Genomic DNA, 20,283 nt, shown 5'->3' on the forward strand with positions numbered 1-20,283 from the left:
GCAGGGGACAGTTGGGGGCTAGAGCAGAGGGGAGCTCGTTCTCTCTTTCTCAGGCCTGTCCTCCGGGGTCCTGGAATCCAGCCACAGGCTCATCTCCCACCCCTCAGCAGACGTCCCCACAGTTCCCCGGAGAGTTGTCATCTCTGCGTTCTCCCCCTGCCCCAGGTCTCAATGCTTCCCTGCTCAGCCTCTGCCCCTCAGGTAGCTGTCTGCTCACTGGCCTGTCTCACCCTCCCAGGGGCGTCTGGGGGCGAGGCCTGGGTGGGGGTGCGGGAGGCAGGCTGCCTGGTGGCTGCTGCTCCGACTTTCTGCAAGCCCTTGGGTGGCCCTGGTTTCGCCCTGGGCTAGAAAGGGAACGGCCCTTCTAAGAAGGGAGAGCCAGAAACAGAGGTGTTTTTGTCTCAGAATAGAGTGAGCCTGGATTTTTGGGAACCCAAAGCCTCTTATTTCTGAAATTACCCCCTGGGCTCTCCAGCTTCTGTGGGCCCAGCCTTGGCTGCTGGCTGCACGGAGACAATGAGGACTTGGAACAGGCTGGGGGAGACCCACCTCTCTTGCCACTGGCAGCAGTGACTGAGCTGGGCCCAGCAGGTTGGGGTTCCTGGGAGAGGAGGAAGGGGCCAGCCTACCTGGACCTAACTGTGGGGGTCCCAGCAGCCCCAGCCTCCGTGTGGACCTTTTTGGACATTTGGGTTCCTCCCTCCAGGAAGCCTCACCTGCCTTCCCAGAGCCACCAGTGAGTAATCACATAATTATGGGGTGAGAAGGAAGTCCTTGGGGAAGGTGCAAAGCTGTTGGTCAGTTCCTTCTCAGGCCTGTTGACAGATCCTGGTGATGGCAAGAGGCCCGGTTTCTCTTGCCACCTGCACATGCTGGCTCAGTGCCAGTGACCCTGGGACCAGCGAGTCACTACAGTGACTCCTGCCACTCTGCCCTGCCCACCACCAAACCCCCTGCATCTGTCCCCTGGGATTCTGGAATCCAGAGATCATGTCCCTGGGATCCTCCCTCCACACCGTCGCTTACACTGTCCCCTGCCTGGAATGCCTTTCCCCGTCTCTTTGCCGGTTACTCTGCCATCCGTTTACAGGGCTAGTGATGAACTTGTCCTCCTCATCTTTCTCAGATTTCTGAATGTTCTATTACAAATGCATAAATATTGCTAGAAACACCGGCTCCTCCTTGCCCATCACAGCAGAGTGGTCAAAAGGCCAGATCCTAGAGGGAGAAGGCCTGCAATCCTCTCTCAGCCCTGTTATTTCAGGCTGGGTGATGTTGGGCAAGTCACTTGCCCTCCCTGTGGAGGTTTTCCTCATCTGTAAAAATGCAGGTGATCATCATCTCTCTCTCATGGGTTGTTCAAGTTGATATATAAAATGTATACAGCAAGCATTCAATAAATGTTGGCAATTATTATTATTTTATTATTTTTTTTTGAGACAGGATCTTGCTCTTTCACTCAGGCTGGAGTATAGTGGTGCCACCTCAGCTCACTAGAACCTCCACCTCCCAGGTTCAAGCGATTCTCCTGCCTCAGCCTCCCGAGTAGCTGGGATTATAGGCACCTGCCACCACACCCAGCTAATTTTTGTATTTTTAGTAGAGATGGGATTTCGCCATGTTGGCCAGGCTGGTCTTGAACTCCTGACCTCAAGTGATCCACCTGCCTCAGTCTCCCAAAGTGCTGGGATTACAGGCGTGAGCCACTGTGCCCAGCTAATATTGATTAACTCAAGGCCTCAGATCACGGACACCTAGGTCTTGGGGATAAGGCTCCAGGGTGTAAGCGCCCCTGTGGCTGTCCAGTTGGGTTCATGTGACCATGTGGTCTCTGCTTGAGTCCCCTCCCCCTCCCTCCTTCCATCCCCTGCTGTAGCCCTGGGTTCTGGCAGACTTTCTCCTGGGAATAGTCTCCCAGATGGACCTACTTGAGTTATTTGGTTGGCAAACTTTCAGCTAGTCCCCTCTGTGCCTGGTGTCTTGCAGGGACCCCAAGAGAAATTAAGGGTCTTTGTTGCCCACACAACATAGGGAATAAGGGGTGGTGGACAGAGAAAGGGCCCCTCCCAGTTCTGGGAGACATGCGTTAATTAGGGGTGTGCATAGGAGTTGCGGGAGCTCAGGGCAGGTACCTGAACTCTGAGAGGGCTTCACAGAGGAGATGACCAAAATGTAAGTCCTAAATGACAAATATAGATGCTCCAGCTGGACCAGAGAGTGGAAGGCACACCAGGCAGAAGGCGCAGCTGAGTTCAAGGGCCTGGAGCATTCTGTCTCAGAGCGTTATTTTGGTCTGATGTCCACACGAAGCCTCCAGGTAGCAGACGAATAACGATAATGAATAAAACTCTCAAGATCAGTACCATTATTACCCCCATTTGGGGATGGAGAGACTGAGGGAAGAAAGGTGAAGCAGTTTGCTCAAAGTCACACAGCTAGCGAGTGGGGATCTGGATCGGAACCCGAGAGTGTGACACCAGAGTTCTTTCTTTTTTTTTTTTTTTTTGAGATGGGATTTTGCTCTTGTTGCCCAGGTTGGATTGCAGTGGTACGATCTCAGCTCACTGCAACCTCTGCCTCCTGTGTTCAAGCAATTCTCCTGCCTCAACCTCCCGAGTAGCTGGGATTACAGGCATGTGCCACCACGCCGGCTAGTTTTTGTATTTTTAGTAGAGACAGGGTTTCACCATGTTGCCAGGCTGGTCTTGACCTCTTGACCTCGGGTGATCCACCCGCCTCGGCCTCCCAAAGTGCTGGGATTACAGACGTGAGCCACCGCGCCTGGCCCAGAGTTCATCTTCTTAATGTTCTCAGCCTTGTCCGTGGAGTCGTGTGGGCTTCTCCAGCAAGGCTGCCTTTGGTCTCTGCCCCAGGGGCCTTGAGGTTCCTGAGAGGACTGAGCCCTCCGTACCACCCTTGCCCAATTGCAGACACCTGGCATGCACCCGCTCTTCGCCCTGCCCGCTTGCGCTGCTGCATCGTGGGCCCCTGAGCTGGGACACCCCAGCCTCATTCACTGTGGTCACATGCATGCTTGGTTCCTTCCCAGTTCAAGAGCAAACTCTCAAGAGGGGTGGCCCTGATCAGAGGCCTTGGCACCCCCATCCTGGGGCACTGGGGAAGCTTCAGATGGGCTTGATGTTCTGGGGTGGGACTTCAGACCTTGGGGACCGTCGACTCCCTCCCATCCCACTCACCTGAATGGCCTGTCACTCCTCCAGGCAGGTCCTTGGCAGGTGGGGAACAGCAGGCAAGGGTGCCCTCACTTGGGGTGCCCCCCTGCTGTGCCTATGTTTTGCAGTCTGTGGTGGTGCCCAGATGCCGGGGGACAGCAGAGGCACTTCAGATCACGGTGGGCCACATCCTGGGAGACGCTGGCAGCCCCTATCTCACAGGACTTGTAAGACGTGTCTGCGTGTGTGGGGTGGGGAGGGCCTGGGGGCCAGCCTGGTGGGCCTGGCAGACCCACCCCTGCTCCTCTGCAGATCTCTAGTGTCCTGCGGGCCAGGCGCCCTGACTCCTACCTGCAGCGCTTCCTCAGCCTGCAGCAGAGCTTCCTGTGCTGCGCCTTTGTCATCGCCCTGGGGGGTGGCTGCTTCCTGCTGACTGCGCTGTACCTGGAGAGAGACGAGACCCGGGCCTGGCAGCCTGTCACAGGTACCCTACCCCTTGCACCAGGCCCGGCTCAGGGCCGGACACCCTAGGGACAGACAGCACTGGCCACCCCCTGAATCCCTGGCCAGTTTGTTTGTTCATTCATCCAGAAATGCTTAGTACACCCCTGCTATGTACCAGGGAAGGTTGCAGATGCTGGGGAGTGAAAGAATGAGGCCAAGTCCAGGCCCCTGTAGAAACTGACACTGTAGTTGGTAAAGACAGACCAGAAACAGAAAAGGTTAAAGATATAGCATGTTCAGGGTGACGAGTGCTATGGAGAGGTATAAAGCAGGAAAGGAAGGAGAAAGGGGCCGGGCACGGTGGCTCACACCTGTAATCCCAGTACTTTGGGAGGCCAAGGCAGGCGGATTACAAGGTTAGGAGTTCAAGACCAGCCTGGGCAACATGGTGAAGCCCTGTCTCTACTAAAAATATAAAAATTAGCCAGGTGCGGTGGCACACACCTGTAGTCCCAGCTACTCAGGAGGCTGAGGCAGGAGAATCACTTGAACCCGGGAGGCGGAGGCTATAGTGAGCTGAGATCTCGCCACTGCACTCCAGCCTGGGCGACAGCAAGACTGTCTCAAAAAAAAAAAAAAAAAAGGGACAGGTAGGTGCAGGCTGCAAGGATCCCCACTGCACAGGTGAAACTAGAGCAAAGATCTGGAGGAAACGAGGGAGTGAGCCGTTCAGCGACCCGGGGAAAGACGCTTCCAGCAGTGGGGACAATCAATGCAAAGGCCCTGCCATGGGAATGCACCTGATATGTCTGAGGATCAGCAAGGAGGCCAGTGTGGCTGCAGCAGGAGCAAGAGGGACAGTGGTAGGGGTGAGGGATACGGGGCCAGAGCAGGCAGTCCTTGTAAAGACAGTGGCTTTTGCTCAGAGTGAGACGGGAGCTGCAGGAGAGGAGCACTGAGGTGGTCTGATTGATGTTGCCAAAGCATCTCCCTGGCTGCTGTGTTGAGAACAGACTGTAGGAGGGTCAGTGTTGAGGCCGAGAGGCATAGCCGACTCCCCTTCCAGGGGAGAGTGGTGCTAAGACCACGCCAGTGGCATTGAAGGTGATGACAAGGGGTTGGATCTGGAATGTATTCTGCATTTGGGACAGAGAGGATTTCCTGACAGCCCGTGCCCAGGCTTGGTCCCAAAGCACCTTCTGCAACCTTCGGGCAGGCTGAGCATCTTTCCTCCTGCAGGGACCCCAGACAGCAAGGATGTGGACAGCAACGACCTGGAGAGACAAGGCCTGCTTTCGGGCGCTGGTGCCTCCACAGAAGAGCCCTGAGGTCCCTGCCTGCACTCGCCCTGCCTGCAAGCCTCCCGTTGGTCCCCACAGTAGCAGTGGCTCGGTTCCTCTTTGGCTGTCCTCGGGGACTCTGGCTGAGGCACATCTGCCACTTTTGAATTCCCGGCTGGAGAGCTGGCAGGACCCTGTGGCTGGGCTGGGAATGGAGCTGTCAGCACTCTGCGTGGGAGGCCTGGGCCTGTGCCTGCATCCCGCTCAAGGCTGCCCCAGCCTGGGGTCCCCACCCTGGCTGCTGCTGGGCCCTGAATAAAGAGAGGCCAGTACAAAGCCCATGGATTTTGGGCCTGTAGACAGCCGTGTTATTTATAGCCTCTCGTGCCTCTGCTGGAGGGGAAGTGGGTGAGAACGGGATGGGCAGTCCAGGCCAAGGATGCAGGGCTGTCCTAAAGTGGGGAAGCTGAGGGGCTGGCTCGGCATGGGTCTCTAGGGGTCCGCAGCCTGGACCTCCCACTCTGACCCAGCTTCTCCATTCTGCAAAGTCATAGGCACAGGACACCCTCTATGTGATTCCACTCTTTGTTTTGTTTTTTGTTTTTGTTTTGTTTTTGAGATGGAGTTTCGCTCTTGTCCAGGCTGGAGTGCAGTGGCACAATCTCGGCTCATTGCAACCTCCGCCTCCCAGGTTCAAGAGATTCTCCTGCCTCAGCCTCCTAAGTAGCTGGGATTACAGGCATGCGCCACCACGCCCAACTAATTTTTGTATTTTTAGTAGAGACAGGGTTTCACCATGTTGGTCAGGCTGGTCTTGACCTCCCGACCTTAGGTGATCCGCCAGCCTCGGCCTTCCAAACTGCTGAGATTATAGGCATGAGCCACCGTGCCCAGCCAACTCCACCCTTTGAACAAAACGTGGGGGCTGAATCTTGCTCTTGGAGATGAGTTTCCACTTGGGCGCTGGGGTGGGGATGTGGCTCCAAGTTCCAGGGAACCACACAGAGGAGCACCCACGCCTATACAGACACGGGCGCAGCTGCCCCAGAACCCTGCTGAGGATTTGAGTGGCCGTGCAGGGATCCTCCTGGCCTGCCCAGTTCTGTAGCCCCGGTCTTCCCTGGGTCCACGCTCTGACCCCAGCACAGCGTATGGGGAGGGCTGGCTCTGCGGGGCCCACGCTTGCCACTGGGTTCAGAGCAGCTGGGCTCAGCGGGCCCTGTGGGAGATCAACAGCTTCCAGGCGGGCAGCAGTGGGGAGGCTTGTTCTCATGTTCTTTCCGCCTCCCCTGGTGCCCAGCCAGGCGATCACTTGCTCACTCACTGATGGCCACCTTCGCTGTGCCAGGCTGTGCCTGTCTCCCAGCAGCTGCAGGCAGAGCAGTGACCGAGACTCCTGTGCAGCCCCTGATGCCTGCTGCTCTGTCCCTGCCTTCTGTGGGGTGCCCCCCAGCCCTCCCTGTTGGCTGCAACAAGCCCCAGGAGCAGGGCCGCACCACAGCCAGCCCTCCCTGCAGGCTAGCCAGGCCCTTGACCGTGACTCAATGCTTGGAGCTCATGCAACAGGCAGCCCTTCAAGTTACAAGGTAAAAGATCTGTGAGGATATTTTGTTTTTCCTGAGAAGGAGGCAGCAACTGGGCAGGAGCCAGGATGCCACGGTCCCTCTCAACATTCACTGGCTGTGTGACCTAGGTGGCTCCCTGACTCCCTGAGAGCCACTGACTCCCTGGCTGTGTTTGAGAGGTGTGTTGACATGGCTTTCTAGCCTGGGCCTCATGTGATTAGCACAGGCTGGGTCTAGACCCACAGAAGCCCAGCTCCAGGGTCTGAACCTTCCTCCCAACAGCCCCAGGGAGGACCCCTGCAAGGCGAGGCTCCCGGAAAATGAGTGAGGGCCGCCCAAGGGTCAGAACACTCAGCTGGGCACAGCGGCTCACGCCTGTAATCCCAACACTTTGGGAGGCAGAGGCTGATGTATTGCTTGAGGTCAGGAGTTCAAGACCAGCCTGGGCAACATGGTGAAACCCCGTCTCTACCAAAAATACAAAAACGTACCTGGGCGTGGTGGCACGCGTCTGTGGTCCCAGCTCTGGGAGGCTGAGGTGGGAGGATCGCTTGATCCTGGGGATGGGGGGTGGAGTTCGTCGTGAAGGGAGATGGCACCACTGCACTCCAACCTGAGAGACACAGTGAGACTTTGTCTTAAAAAAAAAAAAAAAAGAACACCAGCCGCCACCTCCCCACCCAGAGTCCAGTAGAGGAAGAGCAAGAACCTCGTTCATGCCAACTCTACAAACATGCATTGGTATCGGCGGGTGCCCATCAGGGTGTCCAGCAGTGAATCAGACTCCAGCCCTGCCCTTGGACCTCGCAGCCCACAGCAGGACAGGCAAGTGTGGCACACCTATGGGCAGAGTAAGGGCTTCCGTGCCCCAGAAGCCTTCAAGGAAGTGGCTTTGGAGTTGGTAACAAGGTGGGGGGCAAAGGGAATTCTAGGTGCAGGGGATGGACCCACAAAGAGGGGGAGAGTGGGGCAGAAGATTTGCAGTGAGTCATGGAGGGGTGTGGTATGGCCAGAGAGGAGGGTGCGTGTGTCATTGAGCGGGGAGAGGAGGTGAGAGAGGCCATCTGGGATCAGAGGGGCGTCAGATGCAGGTCCAGGAGCTGGGGCTTTAATCCTATAATCCAGGGTAGTTTCTTATGACTCAAGTGCACTCTGATATTTGGGTTGCTGGGCAGGGCAAGGCGGTACTTCCCAAGGCTGAGCCACACGAGGTGCCCAGCTGGGAGTTTATAGGAAGCTATTGTCTAAAGTGGTTTGGGGCAGATCGGGAGCTCTGGGGCTGGTGGACGCGGCAAGTGACAGAGACCAATATCTCCTCTGCAGCCAACCCAGACTCCCACCTCCTGCCTCTTTGGGGCCAGTCCTGGTGGGTCGAAGTTACGATAACAGCCTGGGGGAACCCAGCCACTCAGGCTGGAGTGGAGTCTGGTAAACAGAACGCATCTCCCTCGCCTAAAGGCCCTTGTTGGGTAATCTCAGCCACGAATACTCTGGACTTGTTTGTTGGGAATGTCAAGAGGAGGAAAAATGCTGCTCAGCAGGATGAGTCCTTAAGCCTGACCTGACTCTCTTTATGTGTTAATTGCTCTTTCCAGACATAAGCTGCATTCCAGCTGTCAGGTATTATCCAGGCATGGAGGTATCTCTGTGTGCGTGTGCCTGTACCTGTGTGTGCATCACCATGTTGGCGTGTGGCCACATGGGGGTATGCTAGCTATTGGAACCAATACCAACAGGTATTAGTAAAGCTTTTTTTTTTTTTTTGAGATGGAGTTTCACTCTTGTTGCCCAGGTTGGAGTGCAATGGTGCAATCTCAGCTCACTGCAACCTCCGCCTCCCGGGTTCAAGCGATTCTCCTTCCTCGGCCTCCCAAGCAGTTGGGATTACAGGCATCCACCACGCCCGGCTAATTTTGTATTTTCAGTAAAGACGGGGTTTCTCCATGTTGGTCAGGCTGGTCTCGAGCTCCCGACCTCAGGGGATCTGCCTGCCTCGGCCTCCCAAAGTGCTGGGATTAAGGCATGAGCCACCGCACCCAGCCTTAATTTTTCGTATTTTTAGTAGAGACAGGGTTTTGCCATGTTGGCCAGGATGGTCTCGAACTCTTGAGCTCAGGCAATCCACCCGCCTCAGCCTCCCAAAGTACTAGAATTACAGGTGTGAGCCAATGCGCCTGGCCTAAAAGCTCTTTTTCCACTTTGTCCTGAAGGTTGCGGGGGTTGAACCTGTGTGTCTGGATTCCCACACCCTAACCCTGGCTTGTTCCTCTGCAACATCAAATATTGGTCTGTTTCATTCCCTAAAGTGTTTGACTTTCCTTTGTGCCCAGGTGGGCTTGGGAGGTTGTTTAATCTAATGCAGCCTCTACAGACAAAGCTGGCAGCAGGCAGCTGGAGGTTCCGGGAGCCATGCTTTATCTCAGCACAGACAGGTGTGTGACTGCGTGTGCTCCTGTGTGACCATATCAGTTTGGGTTGTGGGGTTGTATGCAACAGAAACAGACTGACTACCTCTACCAGGCAAAGGATGCATTGAAAGCACATCAGGAACTCATAGAATTGATGAGAAGGTTGGAGATTCAGGAGCCAGGGTTCCTGGGCTATATTATTTTGGGGTCTGTGCCAGAACTCCAGATATTTTATCCCTATTCTTTTGCCACCCTCCTCAAGATTTAAAGCCCTGGGCAAGAGATTCCAGTTGGGTTAGCTTCGATCCTATACCCATGCCTTGGTTTATAGCCGCATTAAGACCAGCAGACCAGTGTGCTGTTAGGAAGAGGAAGGAAGTCTCAGCACCAAAACAAAACAGGAATTAAAACAAGATGACAGGCTGGGCGCGGTGGTTCATGCCTGTAATCCCAGCACTTTGGGAGGCCAAGGTAGGCGGATCACCTGAGGTCAGGAGTTCAAGACCAGCCTGGCCAACATGGAGAAACCCCGTCTCTATTAAAAATACAAAAATTAGCTGGGCTTGGTGGTGCGCACCTGTAATCCCAGCTACTCAGGAGGCTGAAGCAGGAGAATCACTTGAACCCGGGAGGCGGAGGTTGCAGTGAGCCGAAATCGTGCTCCAGCCCGGGCAACAAGAGTGAAACTCCTTCTTGGAAAAAAAAAAAAAAGAAGAAGAAGAAAGAAAACAAGATGACAGAAAACAAAAACAAAGGTAGCATCCACTACAATATCTCGGGCAGGCCACTGGCCATCTCTGAGGTGCAGCCTCTCCATGGGATGGGGAAGAGGCTGGAGTCGATGCCCTTCGGTGGAGTCTTTATTTCTGATAGTCTGCATCCATGATGAAAAGAGACTGAAGCTTCTGTAATGTAGAAAGTGTTAAAAATGTTCAAATGGCAGAACAGGAACTTCTGTGTTAGTGGGGACTCAGAGCCATCTGTTCTGAGCAGGAGAGAGAGGCAGAGACGAAGCGTTCTGAGCAAAGGCAGGCTCAGGCTGGGGGAGGGAACGGGGGCCCCAACCAGTCCTCAGCTTGGCAACAGCAAGAGCAGAGAGGAGGTGCCTTCTCCCCACCGTGGGTGGTGACCTGCGGGGAAGGCTAATCAAAGGGTAGAGGCAAACGGCAGGTGGAAGCTTATGGAGGGTGGAGTCAATCAGGAAGAAAATGCCTTTTCCAGAGGAACCAGGAGACGAATCTGGTTCTGAGTCATTCAGAGCAACAGACACATGATGCAAATCAATGTACATTTCCTGAGCACCTGCTAAATGTCATTTACTCATTCAATCAACAAACATTCTTTGAGCACCTCCTCTGTACTGGCTCGTGGAGATGAATCAGAAAGGGTACGGGCCCTCGAGGCTCCCGGTCTGTTGGTGAAGGGCGGGGGACAGATTCTTGCACCGACAAAAATCAGCACAGTGTTGGTGTGATGGAAGGATACACAGGTTGCTCAATAGCCCAGAGGAGGAAATGGTTGTTCAGGTGGGCCGGGGAAGGCTTCCTGGAGGAAGCTGTTTCTGTGCTGGGTTCCTGAAGGACAAGTGGGAAGAGTGAATAGGCCGCGCAGGCAGAGCATGCCTCAGTCAGGGTCGGGGTCAGGGGTTGCACGTGGGATGCTCTCCATGGTCCTGAATCATCGCTGTGCTAGTGGGACAAGGGCTTTTTTGTTGATAGGAGGACAGGGGCTATAGAATAGTGCCCCAATTCTTGCCCCTCCCCCAGGCTCCAGGAAGTATTATAACTGTGAGTTCAAGAAGCTCCATGTTCAGTGTGGCAGAGGGTAATTTTGAGAGATGGGCCGTAGGATCTGAGGCTGGAGATTGTCATGGGTTGTGAAAAGTTGTGAAGGCTCTTGGAGATCATTAAGGAATGTAGTTTTTTTTTTTTTTTTTTTTTTTTTTGAAACAGAGTCTCGCTCTGTCACCCAGACTGGAGTGTAGTGGCGCGATCTCGGCTCACTGCAAGCTCCGCCTCCTGGGTTCTCGCCATTCTCCTGCCTCAGCCTCCCGAGTAGATGGGACAACAGGCGCCCGCCACCACACCCAGCTAATATTGCTTTTTTATTTTTAGTAGAGACAGGGTTTCACCGTGTTAGCCAGGATGGCCTCGATCTCCTGACCTCGTGATCTGCCCACCTCGGCCTCCCAAAGTGCTGGGATTACAGGCGTGAGTCACCGCGCCCGGCCAGGAACGTAGACATTTTTAACCCTATAGCCAGTGAAGAGCCTTAGAAAGGTTTTGCTCAAGGTAGTGATGAGGTCCTTTGTGGGATTCAGAAAGTGACTGATAAGCAATATGGAGAAACGACTGGAGGGCCGGCCGAGCACAGTGGCTCACGCCTGTAATCCCAGCACTTTGGGATGCCAAGGTGGGTGGATCACTTGAGGCCAGGAGTTCGAGACCAGCCTGGCCAACATGATGAAACCCCGTCTCTACTAAAAATAAAAAAAATTAGCCAGGCATGGTGGTGCACACCTGTAATCCCAGCTACTCAGGAGGCTGAGGCAGGAGAATTGCTTGAACCCAGGAGGCAGAGGTTGCAGTGAGCCGAGATTGTGCCATTGCACTCCAGCCTGGGTGACAGAGCAGGACTCCGTCTCAAAAAACAAACAAACAAAACTGGAGGGGTATGTGGGAACAGGTAATGTTGAGCTTTACAAGGGTCCAGGTAAGACACAGAGAGGCCTGAGCTAAGCCAGTGGGCAATGTGGACGTGGGGAGATGTTCAAGAGAGGAAATTGAAAGCCCTTAGATGTGGGTGTTGAGGAGAAGGAGCCCCACATGGCTCCCAGGCTTTCTGCTTGGCGACAGTGTGGATGATGGTGTTTTTGACAAAAGATAAATGATACCAGAGTGGGAGCAGGTTGGGGGAAGGATGACAAGTTCAGTTTCAAATGTGCTGAGCCTAAGGTGCATGTGGGATATCTGGTGGGGGGCACATGTAGGAGGCTGCATATGGATCTCGTGTTTGGAGATGAGGCCCTGTCTAGAGATGGAGGTTGGGGTGTCATAGTCACATGGATGATCATTGAAAGTTGAGGCCACAGCTGCACATGGTGCTCACCCCTCTAACCCCAGGATTTTGGTAGGCTGAGGTGGGAGGATCACTTGAGCCCTAGAGTTTGAGACCAGCCTGGTCAACATAGTGAGACCTTTTTCCTAAAAAAAAAAAAAAAATTGCTGGGTGTGGTGGTGCACGCTTATAGTCCCAGCCTTTTAGGAAGCTGAGGTGTGGATCATCAGGAGAGGAAGACTCTTCTTTTTTATATATATATTTTTATTTTTTATTATTATTTTTTTCTCCCTGAGATGGAGTCTTGCTCTGTCACCCAGGCTGGAATATGAAAGTCTCCGTTTCTCTGTCTTTGCTCCTCTCTGTCTTGGCTCTCTTTTTTTTGTTTTTTGTTTTTTTGTTTTTTGTTGTTGTTGTTGTTTTGAGACAGAGTCTCACTCTGTCACCCACGCTGGAGTGCAGTGGTGTGATCTCGGCTCACTACAACCTCCGCCTCCTGGGTTCAAGCAATTCTCCTCCCAAGTAGCTGGGATGACAGGCGCATGCCACCACACCCAGCTAATTTTTGTGTTTTCACTAGAGATGGGGTTTCTCCATGTTGGCTAGGCTGATCTTGAATTCCTGACCTCAAGTGATCTGCTCGCCTTGGCCTCCCAAAGTGCTGGGATTACAGGCATGAGCCACCACGCCCAGCATCAGGAAGCCCCTTCTTAAGGAGGATCCCTTGAGCCCAAGAGGTCAAAGTTATGATGAGCTATGATTGCACCACTGCGTTCCAGCCTGGGTGACAGAGAGAGACCCTGCCTCTTAAAAATTTTTTCAAAAAAAGTAAATTTCAGGCCTAGGTGAGAGGCTGCCAAGGGGGAAGGGAAACAACCGAGGCCTGAGCCCTGGAGACACTCCCATGTGGGAGGATGGGCAGAGGGCAGATGGTCTGAGCTCCCAATTACCAGCCAGGGAGGAGCAAGTGCATTCTAGGCCAGTGTTTCTCAGAGTGTGTCCTGCAGAGCTCTCGTCTTGCAAGACATTCTGTGGTCACACACACCTGGGAACGTGGCATCCTATATCTCCCTCTGGGAGACTCAGAGCATGTATTCTCATAGTAAAGGCTCTCAAAAGTGCCTAAGGAAACCTACTTTTCTGTGTTTATCCCACTACTTCCCAAGTATGCCTGCTCTTTGAATAATGGCCATTAATGTTCTGTGCCCCATTTTTTTTCTTTTTTGTGTGTGTTCTTTTCTTTTCCCCCACCCCACTTTTGTTTTTTGTTTTTGTTTTTGTTTTTGAGATGGAGTCTCACTCTGTCACCGAGGCTGGAGTGCAGTGGCGTGATCTTGGCTCACTGCAACCTCCGCCTCCCAAGTTCAAGCAATTCTCCTGCCTCAGCCTCCTAAGTAGCTGGGATTACAGGCGCGCCCCACCACGCCTGGCTAATTTTTGTATTTTTAGTAGAGACGGGGTTTCACCATGTTGGCCAGGCTGGTCTCGAACTCCTGACCTCAGGTGATCCACCCACTTCGGCCTCCCAAAGTGCTGGCATTACAGGTATGAGCCACCACGCCCGGCCCCCATTTGTTTTGAAGCTGTGATCTAGACCTAATGAATGAATATCAGAAGGTCCTTTAGCCACGGAGTTCAGCCTCCTGTTATACTGATGAAGAAACAGAATCCCGCCCAGTCTGAGGGCAGCGTGCAGTGGAGGAAGTGCTGGATTAGAGGGCAAACACACCTGGGTTTAGTCCATGCACTGTCATTTACCAGGTGTTCGACCTTGGGCAAATTACTTCTTTTCCCTGGGCCTCAGTTTCTTCATTGGCGAGATGGAGGAAAGAATACCAGTCCTCTGTCTGACAGCCCCAGGTTACTGCCAGAGCTTCTCAGAAGGCTGTAGGGATTTGTCCTGGGCTGCACAACCAGAAAGGGCTTCTTGTCCTCCCTGTCCCTCTGCCCTTGGTGGCCCCTTATCCCACACAAGGACTTATTCTAGAGACTGCCTTTGAGTTGAAACCCCAGTGAAACACAGTGGGAAGGGCTGGCTTGCTTGGTGGCAGCTCAGAGGTCCCCCAGGTTTGAAAGGCTCATGCCACCCTCTTCCCCTGCTCTGGGACCTTCCCAGTGGTGAAAAGGGAAGGCAGCAGAAAGAGAATGCTCCCCTTTCTGTCAAGGCCGAAAGTGTCCACCTGGACAGGACTGTGGCCAAAGGGATGAGGAGTTTTGAGGCACGGGAAGGGGACCCTGGGGTTGGGTCTAGAGTTGTGGTTGTGCCTCCTTCACCACTAGACACAGTTCCACAGCTGGGCAGCCTCCCACAGCTGGACTCTGTCCACCTGCTGGCACCATCACACACTTATGAGATCATTGCTGGGGCCGGGTTCTAGCCCCATGGAGCTCCTAGCTCTCTGTCCTTGTTTGTTAATCACCCGTCATGCCAGGCCACCATGGGGAACTCCCCCCATCCGCCTTTGCAGGCCTGAGCTCAGCGAGCTGGAAAGAGGCAGCAGGCAACTTTGAGAATGAAATCTGTTTTCCTAACCCTCCCGTCACAGTCATTCATACCCAGCACGCTGAAGCATATTTTTAGTCACTTTGCAGAATTAAAATACACCTCGAAGGCGCCAAGAAACACCAGCTTGGGGATTAACTCTGCTCACAAGAGACAGTGGAGGGGGGCGGGGGGGTGCCTCGTGCTGTGTCACCCGTTGGCTATGCCATGACTCACTGTGGCCGACAGCTTCATCAGATGCACCTGCCTGTGGACGTGGGGTCCGGAAAAGCCTGTAGTGGGGAGTGAGCTCCAGCCCTCGGGGATGATGCCAGAGCCTGGGGCAGCTCCAGCCCTGCCACAGCTTCACTGCCTGTTCGTAATGGGTCACATTCGTGCCCTGGGACTTGTCTGTGAAACACAGGGAATGATTAACTGGTTTCCGAGGGTCTGTCCAGTTCTAACATTCTGTCCTCTGCACTTTCTACAGGATTTTAATTTCGATTTTAATTCCCCAAACAGGTGAATGGGGGAGGGAAGGGGGAGATCGTCACAGAGCCACAGCACCTCTAAGGAGGGGTGAAACCGTGATGGGATGTCAGGAACACAGAAGCACCCCAACCACTCTCCATAGGAGGCAGACCCCCGCCCCCTCCCACCAAGGGGAGGTGACCACCCGTGGATTTCCAGACTGAATCCCATCCTGCCATCTGCCCCCAGATACAGAAACGGAGACCCAGAGAGTGGGTGTCACGTTCAGGATCATGCCACACACCAGGGCAGAGCTGAGCTAGGACCCAGCCTCCTGTCTGCCACTGGGGGCTTTGTACCCTCTCTAGCACGTACCTGGAAGTCTGAAGCTTGGAGATGTGGTCCCTCAGGAGAGAAAGCCCCTTCTGAATATCCTGTTTCTGTTGGGCCCCAATCACAGCCCTTGCTCTCCCCGCCAGGGGCTGCGGGCCACTCTGTGGGGCAAGGGTAGGGTCCGGGTGCCCACACAGGAATGGGACCGGGGTAGGTTGGGGGCTGGATCTGGGTTGCCCTGGGGAGGTGGGCGACACAGCCCACCATGACTGGTGGAGGTCTAGGTTCTGGGCCCTCCTGAACTGGTTAAATCCGGGCGTGTGAGTATCGGAGGAGCCACCGGCTCTCCAACTGGCGCCCCTGACTTTAGCCATCTGAGACTCCTCTCTCCAGTTCTCCCAGATACGCTAGGCTCAAGCCCTCAGCCCGGCTCCCAGAGCCTCCGCCGGGAGTCCACGCCCGAGGCAGGGGTTGGGTGAAGGGTACTGAGTAGGTGCTGGGAGCCCCGTCACCAGCACCCTGCTCCCAGCTCCGTAGCCAGAGCAAACCCTCTCCCGCTCCCCGCGGGCGTTCGCGGCCGGGCGGCCCCGGCGTGACTGCGCCCCCATTGGCAGGAGGGGCTCTGCCGCCCGGGCCCCCAGTCCCCGGGCCCCCCACCCCCAGGGCAGCACGTGCGGGGCGGGGCTGTGGCCCGAGCCCGGAGCTGATTGGGCGCGGGCCTGGTGGGCGGGGCCGGGCCGCAGCTGTCAGAGCCGCGGCGGCGAACGAGGCGCAGCGAGCTGAGCTGTGGCAGCGCCGCAGCCGGGGCCGGAGCGCAGGAGCCGACGGTGCCCGACCAGGATGGTGCAGTGGCGGCTCCGCGGCGCACGCACGCGCTGAGCGGGCCCAAGCTGGGCCCCGCGCCCCCCGCGCCCCCCGCCGCCCCGATCCGGGCCGGCATGATGTGCCTGGAATGCGCCTCGGCGGCGGCGGGCGGCGCGGAGGAGGAGGAGGCGGACGCGGAGCGGCGGCGCCGGCGCCGGGGGGCGCAGCGAGGGGCTGGCGGTAGCGGTTGCTGCGGGGCGCGGGGCGCGGGCGGCGCTGGAGTCTCGGCCGCGGACGATGAGGTGCAGACGCTGTCGGGCAGCGTAAGGCGGGCCCCGACCGGACCCCCCGGCACCCCCGGCTGCGCAGCTACTGCAAAGGGCCCCGGCGCTCAGCAGCCCAAACCGGCCAGCTTGGGCCGCGGGCGGGGGGCAGCCGCCGCCATCCTCAGCTTGGGCAACGTGCTCAACTACCTGGACAGGTACACCGTGGCAGGTGAGCGAGTGCCCCACCCAGCCCGAGGACCAAGACCCCACCCCATCCCACCACCCGCCTCGAGGGAGGTACCCCAGAGAGCTTTTGGTCCCAGGCCTGCTATCTCCAGGCCCTACGTGAGGTCCCTACGGACCCTCTGCTCAGGCACAGCTGGGCAAGGGATGCCTCCGTGCACCACGGGTACAATCCAGCTCCCCGCTCATACACACCCGGGGCCAAGGGTTAGAGGAGTCCCCACCCCTGGAGCAGCCCGCGCGTCCTCGCCAGCCCTTGACGGCCCATCCGTTGTCCTCTTCTCCAAGAGTCTCCTCTGCGTCTCTCTGTCTCCTTGTCTCTGCGCCCCCTCCGACCCCAGCTGCAGGTTCCCGGGCCTCCTTCCCTTCCCCCAGCCCAGGCCGTCTGTCCGTCCATGGCCCGTCAGTTCCTTCCTTTCTCCGCCGCCTCCACCCCCCTGCGTGCGTGCGGCGAGTGCGCGCGCCCCTTGCGGGTGTGCGCTAGGGAGACCGGGTGTGTGTGCGCGTGGCGGCGCGGTTGTGTGTGAGCGCGTGGCTGACAAAGGCTCCGGGCTGCGGGGAGCGGAGGGAGGGGCGGGGCGGGTCCGCGGCGCCTGGGGACCCAGGCTGCGGTTTGCAGCTGGCCCTGTACAGAGGCCTGGAGACGCCTCCCCCTGCTCTATGGTGCTTGGGGTGTAGGGTAGGGCGCAGGCCTCTGGAGCTAGAGACGTGGAGCCTCATCCTCAGGGAGCATCTCTGGGAATCAGCCTTGGGGACGGGATTGGGATCGATAGAACAACTGGGTTCTAGCCCCAGCTTTGCTCCTAATGTGCTTGGTGTGTGACCTTGGGCCAGTCTCAGCGTGTGTTTAGGTCTGTTTGCCCGTTTGTGAGTTGATTGATCATTGGGCCTTTGGGGGACGCACGTGTTTCTGGAATTGCCTTCTGCTGGCTCCCTTCCCCAGCAATTAGGGGTGGGTCTAGGGGTAAGAATTTGCCCTAGACTGAGCCGCTACTGGTTGGGAATGGTGGAGCTTTGAGAGGGAAGGACTTTGGCCAGACTGGCATAGGAAGGGGCTCCCTGCAGGAGGAGAGCAGTACTGTGTGCCTGGCATGCTGGCCCAGAACCTGCGTAACTATAGCTTAGTAAAATCTGGAGCTACCAAATACACACACAACAGAGAGAGAGAGGAGATAGGAGAGAGGGAAGGATTTATTTTTGGACAGACTCTAAAGAGAACTTTGCGGCAATTGAGAGAAGAGAGCCCGGGCATAAACCACATGCCACCTGGTGCCCTTCTCCGGGCCTCAGTCTCCCCGTCTGTTAAATGGAGTTTTGTGTCAAATGGAAGGGAAGAATTCTGATGGGAGGGCAGAGGCTTCCCCCTCCCCCCATTCCTGCTTTCAATCCCCCTTGGCTCTCTGTCCTTCCACTGGAGGAAATTGGAAGTGGGTACCAGTGGCATCAGTTTCTGGGTCGAGCTATCCCAAAGAGAAACTTACTTTGGTCTAGAAAGCAGGAATATTGAGCACCTCCCAAAAACACCAGCCACTGTCACGCATGCACCATGCTGCCGGGGACCTGGGAGCATAAGCGCCATCCTTTGGGGGAGAAATCAGAGAATACCTGGGACCTGTAGTCAGTTCACAAAAGGCTTCTGTACACAGATAGGGGGACCAATGTCCCTGTACAGCACCTGTTCAAGATGGCCAGGAAAGTGACTGGCAAAGCTGGTGTTAGATCTAACAGTAAGGCTCTGCCTGGGAGGAGGTCTTCCCACCCTTTCTCAGCTGAAGAAGGAATGGTACTACTTCTGGCACTGTAGCGCTCTCCAACTTGTTTTTTTTCCGGCCCCAGACCACCCCCTTTGACGTTCTTAGGGGAACTGCCTCTGCCAGGGGCAGAGCCAGAGAGGGTGGGATCAGGGAGGGCTGGCACTTATCTGCTCCCACTTCTACTCAGGTCTCTGAGTCAGATTGTCAGAATGGGGGAATGAGATAGGAAATTTGTGGTGAATTGGTAAAGGGAGGTGGGGAGTGGCGGCTAAGAAGGGCGTGGGGCAGTTAGGGAGGAAGGCCCGGAAAGTCCTGTGCAAACACTTGCCTGGGCTGTGCCTCCCTCCCTCTCCTGGCCTGGAGTGGGAGCTCACGCACTACCCCACCCCCAACACACAACAGACACAGGTTTCCTCTCCGGATAAGCCTGGTTGCCCCTCTCTCTATGGTAGATTTCCCCATCTCCACTTCCCCAAGTTCAGTTTTTAGGAATATTTATTATCTCTATGGTAACTACTATGGCTTGATGTGCTAGGGCCAGGGGAGTGCTCATCCCAGGCCTGAGTGCACCTGTTGCTGGCTGGCCCAGCTGGGACAGAGATGGGGATGCAGAGACTCAATTGCTCAGTCTTTGATGCTTGCACCTACCTGGCCCCAGCTCCCCACCAAAGATGGAAGGGAGGTCCCACTCTCCTTCTTTAACTCTGTCCTTTAAATCTGTTTTTTCATAGTGTAGACTAGCTTTGTCCGAAAGAAATATAATGTAAGTCACATATTCCTGTCAAATTTTCTGGTAGCCGGACTAAAATAGTACAAGAAATAGGTGCGATTAATTCATAATATATTTTATTTAACTCAATATATCCAACATATTTCAACATGTAATCAATATAAAAGTTGTTAGGGCCGGGCGCGGTGGCTCACACCTGTAAACCCAGCACTTTGGGAGGCCGAGGCGGGTGGATCACCTGAGGTCGGAAGTTCGAGACCAGCCTGGTCAACATGGTGAAACCCCCATCTCTACTAAAGTAAATACAAAAATTAGCTAGCATGGTGGTGCACACCTGTAGTCCCAGCTACTCGGGAGGCTGAGGCAGGATAATCGCTTGAACCCAGGAGGTGGAGGTTGCATTGAGCCAAGATTGCGCCACTGTACTCCAGCCTGGGTGACAGAGTGAGACTCTGTCTCAAAAAAAAAAAAAAAATTATACACACACACACATATGTATGTTGTTAATGGGATATTTTGCCTCCCTTTTCATACTAAGTCTTTGAAACCCAGTATGTGTATTTTCCATTCACAGCACATGTCAGTATCACGGTGGCCAGGGGCCACTAGAGTGGACAGTGCAGGTCTAGAGTCTTTGTTGCCAGAGTTCGAGCCAAGGCTCTTCAGCTTCCCAGCCGTGTGACCTTGAAGACATCACCTGAGCCTTCTGTGTGATCATTCCCCTCCCGCCTGCCTCCCGGGTTGCGTGGGATAAATGAGACTGTATCTCGAGCACCTGGGACGGGGCCAGATTCCTAGGAGGGCTTCACGAGTGCCAGCTGCCTTCTCCTTCATGCCTCTGCTCAAGCTGGCCACGATGCCTTTCCTGGGTTTTTTTTGTTGTTGTTGTTCTGTTTTTTGTTCTGTTTATGACAGTCCTTTCAGGACACCTTTGCGAACCCCTCCCTTCTCCAGAGGGCTGGTCTCCATCCTGGGAACTCTAGTAGCTTCTGCCTCTGCGCAAGCATTCCCAGCGCCACCCGGTGAACCTGCTAATTACGGCCTCTCCTCCGCCCCATGAGAACCCCCTGAGGGCAGCAGGCCTCAGAGCGGGTGAGGAGGGCCAGGCTCCTGTGCTTGCTCTTCTTACCGAGCGTTGCTTCAATTGGATGAAATTGAGGTAGCCCAGAAACCTCTTCTAAATCCTTCCTTGCACCTCCTTGTGCAGATGGGAACACAGCCATCCAGAGAACAAAGACACTTACCCAAGGTCACACGCGGGGCGGAGCAGGGC

General features: G+C 55.4%; 2 protein-coding genes and 1 long non-coding RNA gene across 11 annotated transcripts in view; 2 read left to right on the forward strand and 1 right to left on the reverse strand.

Annotated features, from left to right (window-relative positions):
* The window catches only part of SPNS3 (SPNS lysolipid transporter 3, sphingosine-1-phosphate (putative)), a 55,698-nt gene extending 48,742 nt beyond the window's left edge, over nucleotides 1-6,956 (forward strand). For both annotated transcript variants that reach the window (XM_016931258.2, XM_016931259.2), the window contains exons 10-12: nucleotides 3,302-3,400; nucleotides 3,486-3,657; nucleotides 4,857-6,956. In XM_016931258.2, the coding sequence (XP_016786747.1) occupies nucleotides 3,302-3,400; nucleotides 3,486-3,657; nucleotides 4,857-4,945 (360 nt within the window). In that variant the 3' untranslated portion in view covers nucleotides 4,946-6,956. The remainder of the gene's footprint in view (nucleotides 1-3,301; nucleotides 3,401-3,485; nucleotides 3,658-4,856) is intronic.
* LOC107969114 (uncharacterized) lies at nucleotides 3,529-17,016 on the reverse strand. 4 transcript variants are annotated; one of them, XR_010153186.1, is made up of 6 exons: nucleotides 15,256-15,854; nucleotides 14,647-14,820; nucleotides 13,657-13,832; nucleotides 9,448-10,444; nucleotides 6,954-7,075; nucleotides 3,529-3,617 (listed from the first exon to the last, which is right to left on the reverse strand). It is a non-coding gene; the product is annotated as an uncharacterized LOC107969114 (long non-coding RNA). The 4 variants fall into 4 exon arrangements; XR_008540471.2 differs by lacking the exons at nucleotides 9,448-10,444; nucleotides 13,657-13,832 and adding an exon at nucleotides 16,722-17,016 and having other exon boundaries at nucleotides 15,256-15,374; XR_001710706.2 differs by lacking the exon at nucleotides 9,448-10,444.
* The window catches only part of SPNS2 (SPNS lysolipid transporter 2, sphingosine-1-phosphate), a 39,627-nt gene continuing 35,328 nt past the window's right edge, over nucleotides 15,985-20,283 (forward strand). For 3 of the 5 annotated variants that reach the window (XR_002940156.2, XR_008540470.1, XM_054671071.1), the window contains exon 1: nucleotides 16,137-16,512. Coding sequence is in view for 2 of the 5 variants with exons in the window: in XM_054671071.1 (XP_054527046.1) it covers nucleotides 16,152-16,512 (361 nt within the window). In the remaining 3 variants the exon portion in view is untranslated. Of the gene's footprint in view, nucleotides 16,513-20,283 lie in introns of all 5 variants that reach the window. The other 2 variants (XM_016931265.3, XR_002940154.3) reach the window with 2 other exon arrangements.

The sequence above is a fragment of the Pan troglodytes genome, chromosome 19 (assembly GCF_028858775.2).
Source record: "Pan troglodytes isolate AG18354 chromosome 19, NHGRI_mPanTro3-v2.0_pri, whole genome shotgun sequence".
Lineage (NCBI taxonomy): Eukaryota > Metazoa > Chordata > Mammalia > Primates > Hominidae > Pan > Pan troglodytes.